The 20,146-nt window shown below is 42.4% G+C and overlaps 1 protein-coding gene across 1 annotated transcript in view; it reads right to left on the bottom strand.

Moving 5' to 3' along the window:
* Positions 1–14,609: 14,609 nt before the first annotated feature.
* The window catches only part of KCNK13 (potassium two pore domain channel subfamily K member 13), a 113,117-nt gene continuing 107,580 nt past the window's right edge, over positions 14,610–20,146 (bottom strand). Inside the window, exon 2 of the mRNA XM_061182808.1 lies at positions 14,610–15,502. Coding sequence (XP_061038791.1) covers positions 14,610–15,502 — 893 coding nt within the window. The remainder of the gene's footprint in view (positions 15,503–20,146) is intronic.

Below are 20,146 nucleotides of genomic sequence, written 5' to 3'. Positions count from 1 at the left end.
TCCTTCCCTCTCCCCGTCCCCCTCTCTTTCCTCTTTATTTTTTAACTAGATGTTTCTCTCATAGATTCTTTGTCTTGTCTGATTGCTCTGGCTACTGCTTCCAATACTATGTTGAATAGAAGTAGCTGAAGTGGGCATTCTTGTCTTGTTCTTGATTTTAGAGGAAAAGCATTTAGTCTTTCATCATTGAGAATGATACTAGCTGTGGGTTTTTCATATTTGGCCTTTATTAGGTTGCGGTAGTTTCCTTCTAGTCCTAGTTTGTTGAATGTTTTTATTATGAAAGGGTGTTGAATTTTGTCAAATACTTTTTCTGCATCAATTGAGATGATCATGTGTTTTTCATCCCTTCATTCTGTTGATGTGGTGTGTTACGTTGATTGATTTTCATGTGTTGAATCATTCTTGCATTCCAGGAACAAATCCCACTTGGTCATGGTGTATAGCCCTTTCAATAGGCTGTTGAATTCAGTTTGCTAGTATTTTTTTTTTTTTGAGGATTTTCACATTAATGTTCATAAGGGATATCATTCTATAGTTTTCTTGTCATGTTCTTGTTTGGCTTTGGTATCAGGGTAATGCAGCCTTGTAGAATGAGTTAGAAAATGTTACCTCCCCTTAAACTTTTGGAATAGTTTGAGAAGAATTGGCATTATTTTTAAATGTTTAGTAGATTCCACCAGTGGAGCCATTTGGTCCAGGGCTTTTCTTTGTTGGGAGGTTTTTGATTATGGATTCAATCTCTATTCAGGTTTTTTATTTCTTTGTGATTCAGTCTTGGTAGAGTGTATGTTTATAGATATTTCTGCATTTCACCGAGGTTATCCAATTTGTTGTTATACAAGTGCTCACAGTATTCTCTTATAATCTTTTTATTTCTGTAAAATCAGTAGTAATGTTCCCAATTTCATTTTTTTTATTTTAGTCATTTGAGTCTTCGCTCATTTTTCCTTAGTCAATCTAGCTAAACTTTTGTCAACTTTGTTGATGTTTTTGAAGAACCAGTTCTTGGTTTTGTTTATTTTCTTTCTATTGTCATATTGTCTATTTTATTTACCTCTACTTTATTATTCCCTTCCTCTGTTAGCTTTGGGTTTACTTTGTTCATTTTCTAAGTCCTTAAGGTCTAAAGTTAGGTCATGAATTTGAGATCTTGCTTCTTTTTAATGTAATCACTTATAGCTATAAATTTTCCTCTTAACTCTGCTTCTGCTGCATTCCATAAGTTTTGGTATGTTGTGTTTTCATTTTCGTTTGTCTCAAGATATTTTCTAATTTCCCTTGTGATTTCTTCTCTGACTTATTGATTGCATAAGAGTTACTTAATTTACACATATTTGTGAATTTTTCAGTTTTCCTTCTGCTATTGATTTCTAGTTTCATTCTGTTGTGATTGGAAAAGATACTCTGTATGATTTTAATCTTTCTGTTAAGACTTGTTTTGTGGCCTGACATATGGTGTATCCTGGAGACTGTTCCATGTGCCCTTGAAAAAAATGTGTGTTCTGCTGTTGTTTGGTGGAGTGTTCTGTATAAATCTGTTAGCTTAACCCACTTTGTATCTAATTTAGCAATCTTATTCCAGCATCTTTTCTTTCACTGTGTGTGTGTACATACATATGAATTATGTATCTCCTATCATCCTTTGAATGATTTGTCATCTCTCATTTTTTCTTTCCTTTTTGTTCCCTCATTGAGTTAAAGATATCTTCTATTAAAAAAATCTTCTATTTTTGCTCACTGTATATTTGCATGAGAATTATGATATTAATTTTTTGAAAATTATGTTTTGACACATGGATCCAACAAAGAAGAGCATGTTTTGTGGCCTCCCTGCAGGAGGCAAGGCATGGATGTCTAATCTGACCTTCCTACTCATGCTCTTCTCCTGAGGCTGAGTAAGGACCAAACCACCTCTCTCCTGAGCCAGGATAAAAATTTCAAAACACATCTTACAAAATATAGCTCAGGGAAAATAAAAAAATACATAGAAACACAGAGTTTATATAGCAATTTATACAGCATAAATTTACTACTTCATGCAGTTCTCTCTTGTAACAACTATGGAAGCAACTAAATAATACTCATGACTGAGCATCATCCCAGACCAACTGAGCCAGAATCCCTGGAGACAGGAATGGGGCATCATATATTTTTTAAAGCTCTCAAATGATTCAAGTGTACAGTGAGAGAAGAGGATGCCCTGTTGAAGGAAAAAGGCTAGAGGAGAAACTACAGACAGCAGCTTCCACTTTCGGCAGAGGATAGAATTTTCTCTTCTCTCCCTTCTTCAGTCTCCCAGCTGAATTAGGGAAGGGAAGGATCAAAGGTGCTCTCCTCAGGGCTCTCCCTCTGATTTAATCAGAGTCCATTTGGAGACGGAAACCACACCGACAATCTGAACAGGGAAAATTTAACAGAAGGAATGGTTACCTGGTGAAAGGTGTTAACCACTCAAAGGGGGAAGGAGGATCTTAAGTGTGCAGATGCAGCAACTGCAGAAAGCAGCTACCACCCCTAGAGCAGAGGGAGAGTGGCTGAGGGGGACCTTGGACACTTAGAGGAGTGCTCGCCCCTCCCTCAGAGCTGAGGTCCAGACCCCTGAGGCGAGAGTGTGCCATTTTGGGCATTCTCTCTGAAGCTCAACTGGAGGGGATTTCAGGGCTTAGGATAGTTTCTGATTTTTTTCTGCTTTAGGCTCTGAGGGGTTTAATGGATGTGATGACGGTTAATTTTATGTCAACTTGGCTTGGGCAAGGTACCCAAATATTTGGTCAAACACCAGTCTGGATGTTGCTGTGGAGCTATTTTCAGATGAGATGAACCTTTATATTGGTAGATTTTGAGTAGAGCAGATGACTGTACAAAATGTGGGTGGGCCTCATCCAATCAGTTGAAGACCTCAAGAGAAAAAGACTGAGGTCCCCGGAGGAAGAGGGAGTTCTGCCTCTGGACTGCCTTTGATCTTGAGCTGCAACATCAACTCTTCCTTGGGTCTCCAGAGTGTTGGCCTGCCCTGCAGGTTTTGGACTTGCCGATCCCCACATGTGCATGAGCCAATTCCTTAAAAGAAATCTCTATGTATCTACACAACCTATGGGTTCCTTGTCTCTGCAGAACACTGGCTAATACAACAGGCTGTGGCCTGCCCATCTTCCCCAGGTGGTGCCTCTCAGCTCATCACTCTCCTCTGTCCCATGTCTCTTCTCCAGGAGCATGAGGTGTTGATGCTGGTTGCTACCTTCCATTCCCACTAGATCGAGCTTAAGCGACTCACGGAGAGTTTAAAGGGTCCTTGCAGTTAGTGTAAAATCCTGGAGGACCCAGGGTGACCAAGGAGGAGAGAGATTCTAGTAAAGGAAAGAGAAGAGTCAGGGCAGACTCTCCTTAGAGGAGGGAGAAAAAGAATTCCAGAAAAAGATGAGCAAGCAGTTTCCTTCAGCTCTAGACTTGTCCTCACCCCTGACTTCCCTTGCGCATGGGAGGTGCTCTTAAATACTCAATGTTGGTTGCAGGACACAGTCTCTTTCCTTGCAGTCATGATCTTCCTTCTCCCTTTCTCACCTACCTATGCCTTCAGCAGAGTTTTTTACTGCTCGTATCCATTCTCCCGGTCCTAGCTCCCAGCCCACCTCTTCCATGAGATCTCCCTGACTTGCTCAGTCCACACGGACACTCACCCCTTCCTGGTCACCCTGGAAATTTTTCAGATACTTTGCTTTCAACCCTTAGTTATATAAAGTGTGTTGAGTGTGTCCCTCAAGTCAGGGACTGACTGCCTGAGATTTGCTCTGTACCTTCAAAGCAGCTCACACAGGGCAGGTCTTGATACTTACTAAATATTGAACTGACTTACAAGAGCCCGCGAGAAAGCAGAGATGAACATTTCCATTGCACGTGGAGAAGCGGATGGGGTGGTGCCCAAGTTCCCACACGGGTCAGAGAAAGTCAGGAATAAATCATGGGAACGGGTGCACCATGCAGGTTTTGGATCGTCTCAGTGGCCATCAGCCCAGCCAAGCTGAATGCACAAAGCTCTGCTGCAATTTACAATCTCAGGTGTCCATGAATCTTTCTCAGCAAACCCGAGGCAGATCCTGCATCGTCTTTGAGGCGATGTCCTTTCTTCCTCCCACCTAACCCCACAAAGCAGTGGTTCTCGAATGTTAATGTGCTGAAGGACTGATTTTTATGGGGATGGTGGATGTATATTAAAATAAAAAATGCAGATTCCTTGGTCCCACCCATAGAGGTTCTGATTGAGAAGGTCTGGGGAAAGTCCTGAAAATCTGCATTAAAAACAATCTCCCTAGGGGATTATGGTGATTTTTGAGGAAGGTAGGACATACTGGACGCATGGCTCCCCCTGGCAGGGAATGCTGTAATGACTTAAATTCCAAGGCCAGCTGCTGAGAAGACTAAACAAAATTCACTCAGCAAATGCCCTAGGAATACAAAGAAATCTACCCAAGGACAACTATGAGATGATATTTTTAAAAAAATCCCTTGCAAACAAAAAAGCACCATCTTCTGCCTAAATCCAGAATCATTACCTTCATCTAATAACCTGCAGGGAGCATAGTTTCCAGAGTAGTTATTTTAGTGTCTGGGAAATTCAAAATGATTAGAAATGGCTCTGAGATACAGAAGAAATTAATTTCTGGGAGCCACTGGGATCTGGCAACAGCGGAATAGCCTGATGGGGATGCAGGCTGGGTCCCAGGGAGGGTCTCTTTCCCATCCTTTATAGCTCATGCTCAGGAAAGCACTCTTTACTGGAAAAGATTGCCTGAAAAACTTGTTAAAATACAGATTGCTGGGCCCTACCCTCAGAGTTTCTGATTCTTTTAAGTCAGGTTTGGGGCCTGAGATAGTTGCACTTCAAACTTCCCAGGTGCTGCTGTTAAGGCTGCCGATCTGAGGACCACACTCTTAGAACTACAGCTTTAGAGCAATGGCCAAGACCTGCTTAGGATGTGAGAACTGAACTGGAATCATGGCTGTACTACGCTCAAGTCACAGCCCACGCTGAGCTGTGATGGGCTGTGTGCAAACTCGAGAAAGTCTTGGGTTTTTTCTTTTTAACTTTTTACTTTAAGATAATTTTAGACTTACAGTCAAGTTGTAAAAATAGTGCAGACAGTTTCTATATACCTTTTATCCAGCTTCTTATTTAACATCTTACATAACCATAGAACAATCATCAAAACTAAGACTGTAACCTTGGTATAATACTATTAAGTAGACTATAGAATTTATTGAATGTCACCCCGGTTTGTCCACTAAAGTCTGTTTTATATTCCAGAATTCAATGCAGCATCCCACACGCATTTAGTTGTCATGCCTCTTTAGTCTTGTCTTTCATTGGCTTGAAATTTTTGAAGAATACTTTTCAGTTATTTTGTAGAATGTCCCTCAGTTTGGGTCTGTCTGATGTTTTCTCATGATTAGATTGAAGTTATTGCAAAGGATGCTTTAGATGCTGCTCCCGTCTCGATGCATCATTTTAGGTGGCTCATGATATTTGTGACATCATGGTGTCACTGGTGACATTAACTCTGCTCAATTGATTAATGTGGTGTCTGCCAGAATTGTCCACTGTTAAGTGACTATTTTTCTTTTTGTAATGACTAAATATTTTGGTGGTTGGTGGAGATCCTTTGAGACTGCAAATATCCTGGTTCTTCTTAAACTTTTACATCACTAACTTTAGCATCCATCTGTGGGTCTCACCTGCAGCAATTACTACTTTGGTGTTCTAATGGTAATTCACTATTTCCCTAATTTCCTCTACATTTACTAATTAGAACTCTTCTGTTTGGAAGAGTTGTTCCTTCTCTCCCATTGTTTTAAAATGTTAAAGAACTTTAAAAAACATTTCTTGAAGGGTAGGTTTGCTGGCAATGAATTCTGTAAGTTTTAGTTTGAGAAAGTATTTATTTCTCCTCCCCTTTTGAAAGATTTTTGATGGAAATAGAACTCTGGATTGACAGGGGTTCTTTAAAAAATTTCAGCATTTTAAAGATGTCATACTACTGTCTTATGACAGCCATGGTTTCTGATGAGAGATCTGTTGTACTTTTATCTTGTTCTTGTGAATGTAATGTTCTTTTTTTTCCTAGCTGCCTTCAAGATTTTTTGTCTTTTGTTTTCTGCAATTTGAATATGATATGCCTAGGTGTATGTGGTGTGCGTTTGTGTATTATATATGTGTGTGTTTGTGTTTATATCTAAAACTTGCTAGGTGTTCTATGAGCTTCTTGGATCTTGGTTTCTGTCATTGATTTTGGAAAATTCTCAGCTATTATTTCTTCAAATATATCTTCTGCTCTGTTCTCATTGTTTTCTCCTGGGATTCCAATTATTCATGTGCTAGCCCATTTGATATTGTCCCAAAGCTCTTGGATGTCATTTTTTTTTCATTCTTTCATCTCTTTGTGGTTTAGTTTGAGCAATTTCTATTGGCCTATCTTCAAGTTCGTGGATTCTCTTCTTGGCTGTGTCAGTCGACTGACGAGCCTGTCAAGGGCACTGTTTACCTCTGTTGCTATGTTTTTTATTTCTAGCATTTCTACTTGAGTCTGTCTTATAGTTTCCATCTCCCTACTGAAATTATCCATCCGATGTTGCCTGATGCCCACTTTTTCCTCTTGAATCTTTAACATACTAATGATAGTTATTTTAAATTCCCTGCCAGATATTGTCTAACATCTGTTTCAAATCTGAGTCTGGTTCTGACAAGTGCTTTGTCTCTGGGGGAAGTTTTCTTTTTCGATGTTTTTTGCCTGCCTCATAATTTTTTTTCTTGAAAGCTGGGCATCTTGTGTATGTCAGCAGAGACTGAGGCAGAGTTTTTGTGCCTAGACATGAGCATGCCTTTCCTATTGATAGATGCTTAGTGTGGATGTTTGAATTAATCCAGTTAGCAGTTGGCCTGGATTTGAGGTTGGTGGTTGCTATGGTTACCCTCAGTGCTCCCCAGGCCTCACATTCCTGTAGCAATGCCTTGTGTTTAGAATGAAACTTGATTTGCCAGAGCGAGGTCTGTTTGATCTTGAATGTTAGGTCTTCTCCCTGCACCCTTCTGAGAGAGGGTCTCTTTGCACACTCTCATCTTCCCAGCAGTATGCCGCTGATACCTGTCATCGGAAGCTCCTGAGCTCGATGGGGAGGAGGTTGGGAGTGTTTGTGTTGTTCAGATTCAGCCTTAGTTTCAGAGAGGTGCCCTGTCCTTGGGCATCAGGGGCATGTTCGTCCCAGTCCTCCTGCTTGTCCCCTGCCTGTGCCTTTTGGTGCAGCACATATTCCTGCCTCTCTCCCTGAAGCAGAGATGCTTTTCTGTCCCCTTGCCCCCCTGCAGTGAGTTTTCACTCTGCCCTGAGAGCAGATTTTGTTGCCCCACCTCCACTCCACATTAAGGCTTTTGTCCCATAGGGGAGACAGGAGAGAGAGGGTCCTGGTGGAGTTTCTCTCCCCACGTGGCAGCCACTCCCCTCCCCTGGGTTTGCGTCACGATGGACACTTTCTTGGAGCTCTTTTTGGTCTCTTCTGTGAGTGCTCAGTGGGGTTCATGGAGAAAAGATCTGCAAGAGGGTGTGGGCTCCTCCAGTTTCTGTGGACCTTGGGGCTTCACACATCCCACGAGGCTAGACTCATCATTCACCAGTTTATCAAGTATTCTGGCTAAATGCTTCTACCCCAGCTAAGTGAGCACTTGCGTTTCCTCTTCTTCGGCAGATTATGTTTTTCCTCCTATTTTGGGCCAGTTGCTCTGCGACCTCAGCTCTCCAGTGATTTCCCACAAAGTGGAGAATTTGAAGCTCATCTGGCTCTTTTTCATTGTTTGGCTGGAGGGATGTTCCTTCCAGCTCTCCACATCTAGGGGTAGAGGCCAGAAGTTTTATCAAGTCCTTACATTTTTCTGAGGCTCAGTTTCCTCATCAGAAATGTGGGAATGGTGATGCCTTCTTCACAGGACTGTCATCAGGATCAAGTGGCACATGGAACACATGGAAGCTCTTCGAAAAGTATAAAGATTATGCCAGGTAAGGTACTGTTCTTGTTAGATCATCCTCACTAATTATATACAGTCATTTCTGGAACCCAAGATAACAAGCTCCTTCTCAACAGGGGCTCTCAACCTGACTGCACATCAAAAGCACCAATGAACACTGTGCAAAATATATTTCTGAGGTTCCAGCATCAGAGAATATTTTTCAGTAGGTGAGGAATGGAACCTGAGAATCTGTCGTGTTAACAAAAGTCCTTAAAGGATGCTGATGCACAGCCAGGGATGAGAATTCCCATCTCATCTGGTGCTTTCCATCCCACATTATTAGCACACCACTGTATATCCAGGAAGCAGTAGCTAAATTTTTAAATGAGATGACAAGACAATCTATCAAACCACTAGGCTACCTTTTTTCCGTACCAGAAGACTGAATCTTCCAGTACACTTTTTTGTTTAAATAAGGGGTGGGAATTTCCTCATTGCTCCCCATGTGGTACATGGCTATAGATAACCCCATTCCTCTGGAGGCACAGAGAGTATGACATTGAGAATTTTTTCACGTATCTGTTGGCCGTTTGTTTGTCTTCTTTGGAAAAATGTTTATTCAGGTCCTCTGCCCATTTTTAAATCAGATTGTTTGATTTTTTTGCTGTTGAGTTGCATGAATTCCATACACATTTTAGATATTAACCTCTTATCAGATAGATGGTTTGCAAATAATTTCTCCCATTCTGTAGGTTGCCTTTTCATTTTGTTGATTATTTCTTTTGCTATGCAGAGCTTTTAAGTTTGATGTAGTCCCTCTTGTTTACTTGTGCCTTTATTGCTTGTCCTTTTGGTGTCATATCTAAAAAAATCATTGCCAAGACCAATGTCAAGGAGCTTTCCCCCTATGTTTTCTTCTAGGAGTTTTATGGTTTCAGTATTTATGTATTTAATCCATTTTGAGTTAATTTTTGTGAGTGGTGTAAGATAAGGGTCTAGTTTTATTCTTTTGCTTGAATGAATGAATGTATTGCTTTTATTCTTTTGCTTGAATGAATGAGTGAATGTCCAATTTTCCCAGAACCATTTATTGAAGAGGCTGTCTTTTCTCTATTGAGTATTCTTGGCTCCGTAATCAAATATTAGTTGACTGCATATGCTTGGGTTTATTTCTGGGCTTTTGATTCTGTTCCATTGGTCCATGTGTTTGGTTTTATGCCAGTACCATACTGTTTTGATTACTATAGCCTTGTAATATAGTTTGAAGTCAGAAAGCGTGATGCCTCCAGCTTTGTTCTTCTTTCTAAGGATTGCTTTGGCTATTTGGGGTCTTTTGTGGTTTCATACAAATTGTAGGGTTGTTTTTCCATTTCTGTGAAAAATGCCATTGGAATTTTGATAGAGATTGCATTGAATTTACAGATGGTTTGGGGTAGTATGGCCATTTTACCAATATTAATTTTTCTGACTCATTAACATGGGATATCTTTTATTTGTGTCTTTAATTTCTTTAATCAAAGTCTTATAGTTTTCAGTGTACAGATCTTTCAACTTCTTGGTTAAATTTATTCCTAAATATTTTATTGTTTTTGATGTTAATATAAATGGGATTCTTTTATTTCTTTTTCAGATATTTCATTGTTAGTGTATAGAAACACAGCTGATTTTGTATCCTGCAACTTTACTGAATTCATTGATTAATTCTAACAACATTTTTTGTGGAGTCTTTTGGATTTTCCATATGTAAAATCATACCATCTGCAGAGAGAATTTTTACTTCTTCCTTTATGATTTAGATGCCTTTTATTTTTTTTCTTGCCTAATTTCTCTGGCTAGGATTTCCAGTACTATGTTCAATAGGAATGATGAGAGTGGGCATCCTTGTCTTGTTCCTGACCTTAAAAGATTTCAGCCTTTCACTGTTGAGTATGATGTTAGCTGTGGGCTTGTCATCTATGGCCTTTATTATGCTGTGGTACATTCCTTCTATACCCAATTTGTTGAGAGGTTTTTTTTATCATGAAAGGATGCTGTATTTTGTCAAATGCTTTTTCTACATCTATTGAGATGACTCTATGATTTTTATCTTCAGCCTATTGGTGGTGTATCACATTTATTGCTTTGTGAATGTTAAACCATCCTTGCATCCTAGGGATAAATCGCACTTGGTCATAAAAGAATGTATTACATTATGTCATATAGGAAGGAGGAAACTTCCTTTCTTTCCAAATCTTGGAATAAAATGGGCTCTTCTAGAAGCTGGTCTTGTTTCTCCTTTGGCTTCTGAAATGCTGTGACTTATCATCCTTCACTTCCAAGGGCTTAGGGACGATAGTCTTGATGATGAGAGCCTAGACCCAGATCACTTCATTTACCTGGTGCAGTGATGCCGCAATGCGGATACAACCGTTCCCACATTAACAATGAGGAAACTAGGCTTTAAAACATTAAGTAATTTTCCCATGTTCATATAGCCAGAAGGTGACAAAGCCAAACTTCAAACCCAGTCTGTATAATTTTAACTTACTTATTCTCTAACCTACTTCAATCTGAACCCCAGTTAATTTTTATGTGAAAAAAATTCTTCTTTTTTTCTCTCTCTTACTTCAGAAAAGATTAAAGGCAGTTTGAAGATAAGTACCCTACCTACTTCGCAATGTGATTATGAAAGTCAAAATATTACAACTGTGAATGGATAAGCCTTAAAAGCTATAAAATTCTAGCAATATCCAAGATATTACAGCTTTCCCAGAGCATTCTACTGTGTTAAATCATTCAATTGGCTCAGCTAATACTAAAATAAAAGGACCCAGTGGAACAGAAATAAAGGCATTGGGGTCTTTTGGTTTAGTATAAAACCATCACCAAGAGTGACACCATTTAATAAATGAGAACAGTTAATGAAGCGCAGTGTGGCAAGTGCTGGGTGGCAGGTGCAAGAAGAGAACAAAATCCTTCCCTGTTGGATGTAACGTCCCCCCACCCCCACCCCCACAGCACATGGACCACCAGCGCCCACTGCATTTGCAGCTCCTCAGAGGCCACAAAGCCCTGCCCTAAGCATCTCCTGATTTGATCTGGTGTTGCTACTGTTTCCACATCACAGGTACAGAGGGAATGGGACACAGTGAGGTTGAGAGACCTGCCCACTGTCTCTCACATTAGAACTACTGGGCCTGGTGTTCAAATCCAAGAACTGTTCTTTACCACGTGGTGGGCATGACCTCAGAAACTGTGCTGTACTTTGTTACTTTTATGTAGCCCCCCCAAGGTGGGATGTGCACCAATGATTTGGGTGGAACATGAGATGATTTTAGGGGCCCTCAGGCTTGGAATGAATTAACACTGAATCATATGGTGAGAAAGTTACTCCCTTCCCAATTCTCTTCCAGTCCTTTCATTACATCATGAAGAGAGTCTCTGTTTGGTGCTAATGAGTCTTTATAACAACTCCCCCCCCCACATTTGCCAATCTCCGTTTTTAACCGAGAGAGAAAAGATCTCGGGATTAAAGCCTTTACTAGGATACGGGATCTTGTTAGAATTTAATAACGTAGTTTTATCTTCATTTTATTGATTTTTGCAATGACTCCATTTTCTGTTTATGGCAAGTGATATGAGTCTTCTGTTTAGGTAGTGAGACAAAGTTTCTTTTTAAAACAAAACTAATTAAAACTGAGCTGATTAAAATATCAAGAAGATACTATTTCAGGTAGGATGGAGATATAACAAAACTTGTGCAAGTGTGTGGGATGATGGTCACCTGAGAAACTTGATGGTCACTTGGGTCTTGGCTTTGAGGTCCCTGCATTCAAGGCCAGTTGACATTTATAGCGTCACAGAGAGCTCAAGATGGCCAGCTGTGAGCCCAGCCATGGATGAAGCCTGACCACCTCATGATGCTGAGTCAATAGGTCCTTTATCACTCCGGGGAGTCTCTGGGTTCCTAAACAGAAGAACCTGGGCCAACCAAAAGGTCACACAGTGACAGTTCAGAGAGAACAGAATAGAGAGAACTGGTCAGGAAGGCTAGAGACATGCTGAGTGGGGACAAAGGTAACAAGAGAAAATAGCAGTAAATGTTCTTACTCTAGTGAAGATGTGAGGACCCCTTTGGAAACATGACGAAAACCATGAAGCTCGTTACCTAGGAAATTGCACATGTGTGTTTCCGCTCACGTTCATGTACGCATACATAACAATATTAGGGGATTTGTGGGCTCCAGGTTTTGAACTCCAGCTTTGATATTACTATCTAGAAATTCTCCTATTGACCAACTCATGCCTAAGGGTAAGTATAAAGAGGTTTATCTAAACAAAGTTTCCTAGTTTTGTAATTTTTTTGGCATGTTACTCCCATCCATCTATCCATCCATCCTAAATGCACTGCACTTTTCTCTCCTTACACTGGTTCTCAAGTGTTTCCACCAGGGAACCCCCAACCTAGAGGAGAACAAACTCATTTTCTGAGACTCTGAGAAGACTTAGAAAGCTCATCATAAGATCACAAACGTCTTTCATGTTTAGCTTAAAAGTTTATGCCAATTTTGGGACCTACTCAAATAGATGTGTTTTGACATAACATCTCTCTGCAAAAATCATTTAGTAAAACTGACCCTCCAGGAAGATGAGGCTTGCTTATACTGATGCTCCTTGGCCTCTTGGTACACCTGCGAGATCGCTAGGGACCCAGGTTAGAGAAGCAAGGCCTTGCTTCGTGCCAGTCCCTGTACCAGGAATGTGGAGATCAAGAAATCCCCTAGGGACAGGGACCCAGATCCTCTCCCCATCCCCACAATGCCTCGTGCAGGGCAGAGCCCCCAGGGAGCTCAGTTTATGATCGGAAGTTCCTAACAAGGGTTTTGCAGTAGCTCCAGGCTGCTGCCCTGTAAGAGTGATACAAGGTAATGGTTGAAGATCTCTGACTTTGGAGCTTCACAGCTCTAAGTTCAAAGGCCAGCGCTGCTGCTTATCACACTTTGGCTCTAGGGCACTCCTGGTACCATAAAGAAAATATCTGGGTTTGCCAGCTGGAAGAAAAGTCAACTCAGCCTGGAGAGGAAGCTGTTGGGGGTGTTCTGAGGCTGGGTAGAGCATGGGTGAAGAGCCCAGATTTCATCAGAGACCTGGGCGCTTCTCCTAGCTGCACCCCGTCAGCCCTGAGCATTCAGACAAGGAGCAATCCCTGCGTGCCTGTTTCCTTGTGTCAAAAACAAGGGGGTTGGATGGGATGGTTTCTAAGGGTCCTCCCAGCCTGATGCTTTCTGCTCAACAGTTCAGTTTCACTGGGCAGAGCTTTTCTGCTTTATCTTCTTTATGGCGCCCATCTTTCTTCCTCATTTCTGAAAGTGCCTTTTGGACACCATTCTTATCTTATAAAAACTGCAGCTATCTCTTATGAACTCTGCTCTCAGTCCCCCAAATCTTCTCTCCTGCGTAGATGAAGAAGATCAACAGCTCTTGTTCCTAGCATGGACAGCTTTAACAACATGGGAGGTTATGTAATTAGACTTGTTACAATACCACAAGGCAGAACTGAAACGGATTAGACAAGAGAAGCCAAGTTTCATTATCTGGTCTAGAATGTTTCTCCAGCCAAGAATCCAAGATGATGTTCACATTCCTAAAATTAACTTCCTATTTCCTTTTTCTCTGAGTGCAAAAAGTGCCTGTTTAATTAGGCACCCTCCCCCCAATGTCCTTAATGAGCAATCATGTAATCTTCGTTAATAAAATGAGGATTTATTAAACTTTCGATTCTAATAAATAGTCAGCCATTATCTTTGCAATGGGCCCCAAGCCCTGGTAAAAATGAAGTGGTCTCTGGGACCATTCAAAGGGTCCATTCAATAGAGCTTAACGTGTTAAGAACAGAGCGTAACGTGTTAAGAACAGAGCGTAACGTGTTAAGAATAGAGCTTAGTGACAAGAGTGAGTCTTCCCACCACCACGCCTCAGTTTAAAGGCCTGAAGCTGAATTTTGTTTTCTTACCACACTGAGGTTCCACAGACACCTTAGTCAAGCGTTAAGAGCTTAAAAATAAAAGAAAGGAAAAACAAAAATAGAGAGGCAGGTATAAAGAGGAACAGATGCTTTCCCTAGCCATGGCCCCATGGATGAATCTGCCCAGAAGGAAGCCCAGCAAAAAGAAAGCCCAGTCACATTCTCAAACAGTTCCCACCCTCCCTTTGTTGAAGGGACTAAGAGAGGCAGTGAATTCAGCTGTTCAGAGTTCCAGGGTAAAATCAGGATCTTCAGGATTTTTATTTCCAAATGAAGAATAGAGCAGCAGGAAATCAAGGCTTAAGGAAGCCCTCCCTCTCTTACGCAGTTAAAACCCTGGAGCAAGGTGGGTAAAGAAGACAATGTGATGTCTTAGACTGCTTTTGTGGTTCATTTTTAAAAGACTGAATTTAGACTTAAAGAATAAAGATAAGGAGAAAGGCATCGAGGCTGCAGGTTCCCACAGCCCTGGGAAGTGGCTGTTTGCTGGAGACAAGAAGATGAGATTTCTCAAGCTGGGCTCCAGGCTAGAAGGAACAGAATGAACCCAGCCAGGGCACAGAGCTGAGCTGGGTGACAGTACCCTCGTTGTCCATTCTCTCCTTGCCCCTACCTGTCCCCGCTGGTCTCTGCCAGCCTGTTGTTCATTATTGCAAAGGCTCCTACCCCCCCTGAGAATTCATTGTCCAGCGACAGAGTGCTGGTCTGGTGGGGGCAGCCATTGGCTGTTTCGGACAGCTGCTTCTGGAGGATGGCTAGTGAGACCTTGTTGGCCGCCAAGAAGTCCTTCATGGAGATCATCTCACCCGAGAGACGCTGCCCATCCGTGTCACTCTCTATGACTCCATCCGTTTCTATGGAGATGTTGCACCGGTTCTGGACAGTGCCTGGCATCACCACGTTCCTCCGGGACTGCAAGAGTCGTCTTTGGCATTGTTGGCAGCACCCGCCATCCATCTTCCTCAGGATCCAGTTCATGGACTGTTTAATGAGGATGGAGATGACATTGAACAAGGAATAGATGCAGCAGACGCCCATGAGGATGAAGACGAAGTTGGCGAAGCGGTAGAGGCCCTGGCTGGCATACCGGGCGTTCTGGCTGCTGACGAGGTCCCCAAAGCCAATGGTGCTGAAAGCCACAAAGCAGAAGTAGAGTGCGTCGAAGTAGCTCCATCCTTCCACGGAGGTGTACATGGCGGACGCGCAGCAGGAGATGAGGAGGGAGGCCATGCACAGGATCAGCATGACATAGTACACGGAGGGCTTCCAGCCAGCCGAGCGGTCCACCTCACCCTTCCCCGGGTTCTTCAGGCTCTGCTGGGGCAAGGCCCCCCGCCTCCGGAGCTGCCGCTGGCGGCACGATTTCATGATGCAGGCGATGACGGTGATCAGGCGCTCCAGGAAGAGGTTGAAGAACAAGATAGTGCTGGAGCACCCGAGGAGGCCATAAAAGATCAGAAAGATTTTCCCTTCTACTGTGGCTGGAGTCGTCATCCCAAACCCTGCAGGAGACAAAAATCAGAGGAGAGTGAGGGAGACCTTTGCCGTGAATGGGGTCAGTCTTGGCTTTGATGGCTGGCAAAGGACCTGAAGAAACAGTTTCGTAAAAGCACTCTGTCCTAGCCTTTCTAGGAACGAGAGGGAGAATTCTGATTTGCTTTTGAAGACACTAAGTGTTGTTCAGAGCTGGGCTGCTCAAAGCGCATACGGTGCCACAGTGCAAATCAGAAAAAGGTACCTCTTCCTCTGAGTGGATACCACCAGTGACAGTGGCTTGGTGATGAGAACGTGGGCTGGATTTCAGCCTCCCCTCCCGATTCTGCTAGATGTCCTCGTACAGTAGATGACCTGAACAACCATACTTAACAGACATTGTTCAGAGAGATAAACAAAGGCTCATACAAAGAAAAGTCTTACAGAATTCACTTATTCTATAAACACTTATTGGCTGCCATTCCAGGAATGGGGAATAGAACTGTGGAAAAAGATAGATCTGGTCCCTGCCTTCCTGGAGCTCTAATGTAGTGAAGTGATTACTATATTTTGTGATAAGTGTTGTGATAAGCGTGGTGCTGGAGGATGTTCAGGGTCTTATGGGAGCTATTAAGAGGGAAACGCACCTCAGACTGGGGGTCTAGGAAGACTAAACAGGGAGAACCTAAAGCTAAAGAGGAGTTAGGCAAGGCAAGGAGGGTGCATGTGTGTGCGTGTGTGTGCGTGTGTATATGTGTGTGTGTGTGTGCGTGGTGGTGGTGATGTTTCAGGCAGAGAAACAGCACATGCCAGCATATATGGAAATTAACAATTTGCTCAAGATTTTCCCATCTTTAAACAAAACTCTCATGCTTTGGGAGTGGTAACTGAGGTGTTAGTTGTTATAGTTTGATAACATATAAAAACTTTTTCTTGCCTTTGTCTCTTACTGTTCACAGTTTTGACTTTCTTGACCTTTCTACCCCTACACACAGATATGTTAGTAAGAATACCAATTGTAGGACAGTGGACATCACTAAGAAAAAGGAGAAACGGAAAAAAAAATACACTCAGTATTTCTCACTCAGGGGTACTAATCTTCAGCCCACTGTGAGGGACACGAATTTCTTCCAAGCAAATGATTCAGTAAACATGAGGAGTCTGATTTGTTTGAGGGGATGGGCATCAAAGTCCTTGTGAAGATAAACACCATCTGAAAAATAAGTACTCATCATGCCACCCTGGGTTCAGATTTTTTATTCAAGTCAAACCTCCTTGTTTGTATTTTTTCTTTATTATCAAGCTCAGTTTCCTAACCGGGGCCGCATCATTGGGATCTCTAGGATTCACCCATTATCCTCTTTCCTGATAACACCCTGCTATCATCAAGCCAACACTTTCCTTTGCTGCCACAGCTCAGCCCGTGGCTGCCTCCCAGTGCATCCTGGGAAGTGGTCAGATCAGACCTCGCGATTTGTGAGCTTCTGGGATTATGACCTCCTGCTCCCTCATGTGGAGCCAACGGGCCACCTTTCCCAAACACCTAGGTGTGCATACTGTGTTACCATTTAGTTTTCCAAGTAAATTCAATTTTGCTTTCTCAGCATACAAGGGTCTATCTAGGGTAGGAAATTAACAATGTATAGCCAAGAGCCTGCAGGAAGATACTGATTGCTTTTTAGCAGGATGGCGTGGAGTGGAATGGGCGATCAGGTAAGGAAGGAGCGAGGGACAGGGAATAATTCCACTGGGAGTTACAGCCCTGGCCCTTAATGGTAGAGAGAAAGTCAGACCATCATCTCTTCTCTGGGAACTCTTGTTCTGAAAATTAAAGGCCTTTAGTGACTCTTGGCAGTGTAGGTTTCATTTATTAGATATCTTCATTATGATGTGAGGAAATTCTCTCTTTGCTGTCTTTTCTCTTGTTAGTAACTTTAATTCTTATCCCCAAGCTTGAGTTGCAAGGAGGCGGTTGAAGTAGTGGAGAATTAAGGAAAAACTTAGTGAGTTTAAGGACTGAGCTGAGAGCAGTGTCTTCTTCTACCCAGTCTAAAGAACATGGAGGAGTGACCAAGGTGTGGAGTGATTAGTTCCTGATTACTTAGGGCTGCGGGGGGAACCTCCTCTGGCTCAGTGAATTCCTGAAACCAGTAAAGCTTGTGAATGCTTCTGCACTAAGAAGATATAAAAATGAAAGCTGGAGCCCTTGCCCCAAAGCTGTAAGGCTAGCAGAGTATTGCGGCTCTCTTCATTGAAACAGAACTGAGGCAACACACAGGAAAAAGGAGAAACGTTTGTCTGCAGCCATTTATTGACCCAACAACATTCCAAAAAAAGGATAAAGTTATTGAAAATAGGGAAGGCCCAAGATACCCTGAGAAAACCGTAATTCAAAAAGACACATGCACCCCAATGTTCATTGCAGCACTATGTACAGTAGTCAGGACATGGAAGCAACCTAAATGTCCATCAACAGAGGAATGGATAAAGAAGATGTGGTACATATATACAATGGAATATTACTCAGCCATAAAAAGGAATGAAATTGGGTCATTTGTAGAGACGTGGATGGACCTGGAGTCTGTCATACAGAGTGACGTAAGTCAGAAAGAGAAAAACAAATATCGTATATTAACGCATATATGTGGAATCTAGGAAAATGGTACATATGAACCTATTTGCAGGACAGGAATAGAGACACAGACACAGAGAATGAACATGTGGACACGGTGGAGAAGAGGGGATGGAGATTGAGATTGACATATAAACACTACCATGAGTGAAACAGATAGCTAGTGGGAACCTGCTATATAGCACAGGGAGCTCAGCTGGGTGCTCTGCAGTGACCTAGTTGGGTGGGATGGGGGGTGGGGTGGGAGGGAGGTCCAAGAGGGAGGGGATATGTGTATACGTATAGCTGATTCACTTTGTTGTGCAGCGGAAACTAACACAACATTGTAAAGGAACTATACCCCAATAAAAAACAACAATAACAACAAAAAACAATTCAACAGGGCAGCTCATTTTTTGAGCTGTATTTGTTAAATTAAAAAAATATATTAAAAAAAGGGAAGGCCCAGAGGTAACAACAGGTGTATATGCGGAGGAGTGAGGGGAGGCATTTGCCAACAATCAGAGAGCTTTCTTGTGTAACACAAGACTCAAGTGGGCAAATGTTTTCTTTTACAAAATGTTCCTCTGATCCCAGAAGGAACTTAATGATTTTCCTCCTGGACAGCAGAGAAGCAGGAGTAATGAGTAGCTCTCAGTCAAAGGTAAGAACAATTATTTATTGAGCATCTGTTAAGGTCAGGGGCAGCACTAGGTGTCTGGGCCACACAATGATGGCCTGGACAAGGTCCTTGGCCTCCAGGAGCCCATCATCCGGGCTGGGACAGATAAACTGCTGTCTACAAAACAAGGCAGAGTGAGTCAAGGGCCAAAGTAAAGGCACAGTGGTGCTATCCTGGCTTCAGGGTCCCGAATGCAGCCTCACTTGGGATGAATGACTGAGATCCATACAGGCGTGTTGCTGAAGCCAGCTGACAAGCTTGATAAGCTGATTTTTTTCCAATGACTGAGACTTCTAGTGATTTTGCAACATGTTCCAGGGATTTAAAATCTCTATATTCTATCTTGTTTGTTTGGTTTTAAAACATTCAATTTTATGAAAGAAAGGATAACCTGTGACTTCTGATTACTTACACTATTTGCTTGATCACTACCATCTTTCCAATCAGCAAAAATGACAGAAGATGGCACAGGTGGTGTTATTCATAGAAGCAACGGGAGACAGCTTCCTAATATTTGCAGTTAGAGGTGTTGCCATAGCTTTTACTACTCTCAGAGCTTAACAGTGTGTCAGCTAATAATGCAGGCTTTTTCATAGAAAGTCTCCCACTTTTTTGAGTCCCATAATACTGAGCATTATGGATCTCTTGGACTGGGAATAATAAGCCTCAGGGTCCTCCTTAGTAGAGGAAAAGGACACAGGCATTATCAAAGGCCTGCCCTCTGCCACGTATCACTGACTCCTAATACCCAGGCCCGCTCCCGGGTATACAGGTGTAAAGCCAGAGTTAGAACCTAGAATTTATCTTGTCTCCCAGGCCTGTGATCTTTCCACCTGCCTACGCTAAGTGAGTGAAACCACTGTCAGGTGTACACACTGTAAGTAGAACTGAGAGAGGGAAATTAACCAAGCATCTAAGTTCCATGCTTTACATAGACACCCAGACTGCAGTAGCTGCCAGATCTGGTACCCAAATCAGGGGATCGGCTGAATCAGAAGCTGAAACCCTACAGTCTTCACTTACATTTCTGAATGTACGTGTGCCTCTCCCGACTAGTGATGCCATTAAATCGGTTTTAAAACCTTGTTACACCCCATGCATTCGGTCTCTTTGTATTTCATAGGCACACAAATGAATCTGATTGTCACAGGTGGTGCTTTTCAATATACAGTTTCTTTCCTGTGCTTCAAGCCTGAAGTCATCTGATTTGTGTCCAGCCCCTGAGTCTGGGAGCAGATGAGCTAGCTGACTGGGGATCAAGGGCACATGAGTTTGGTTTGGAGGCCAAGGGAGCTCACCTGGCAGTCTACTTCGGCCGAGCTCCCTTGGCCATTTCAGATCTGTTTTTTTTTTTTTTTTTTTTAAATGAAGGTTTGTGGC

The sequence above is a fragment of the Eubalaena glacialis genome, chromosome 2 (assembly GCF_028564815.1).
Source record: "Eubalaena glacialis isolate mEubGla1 chromosome 2, mEubGla1.1.hap2.+ XY, whole genome shotgun sequence".
NCBI lineage: Eukaryota > Metazoa > Chordata > Mammalia > Artiodactyla > Balaenidae > Eubalaena > Eubalaena glacialis.
This window is presented reverse-complemented; position numbering and strand designations above follow the sequence as displayed.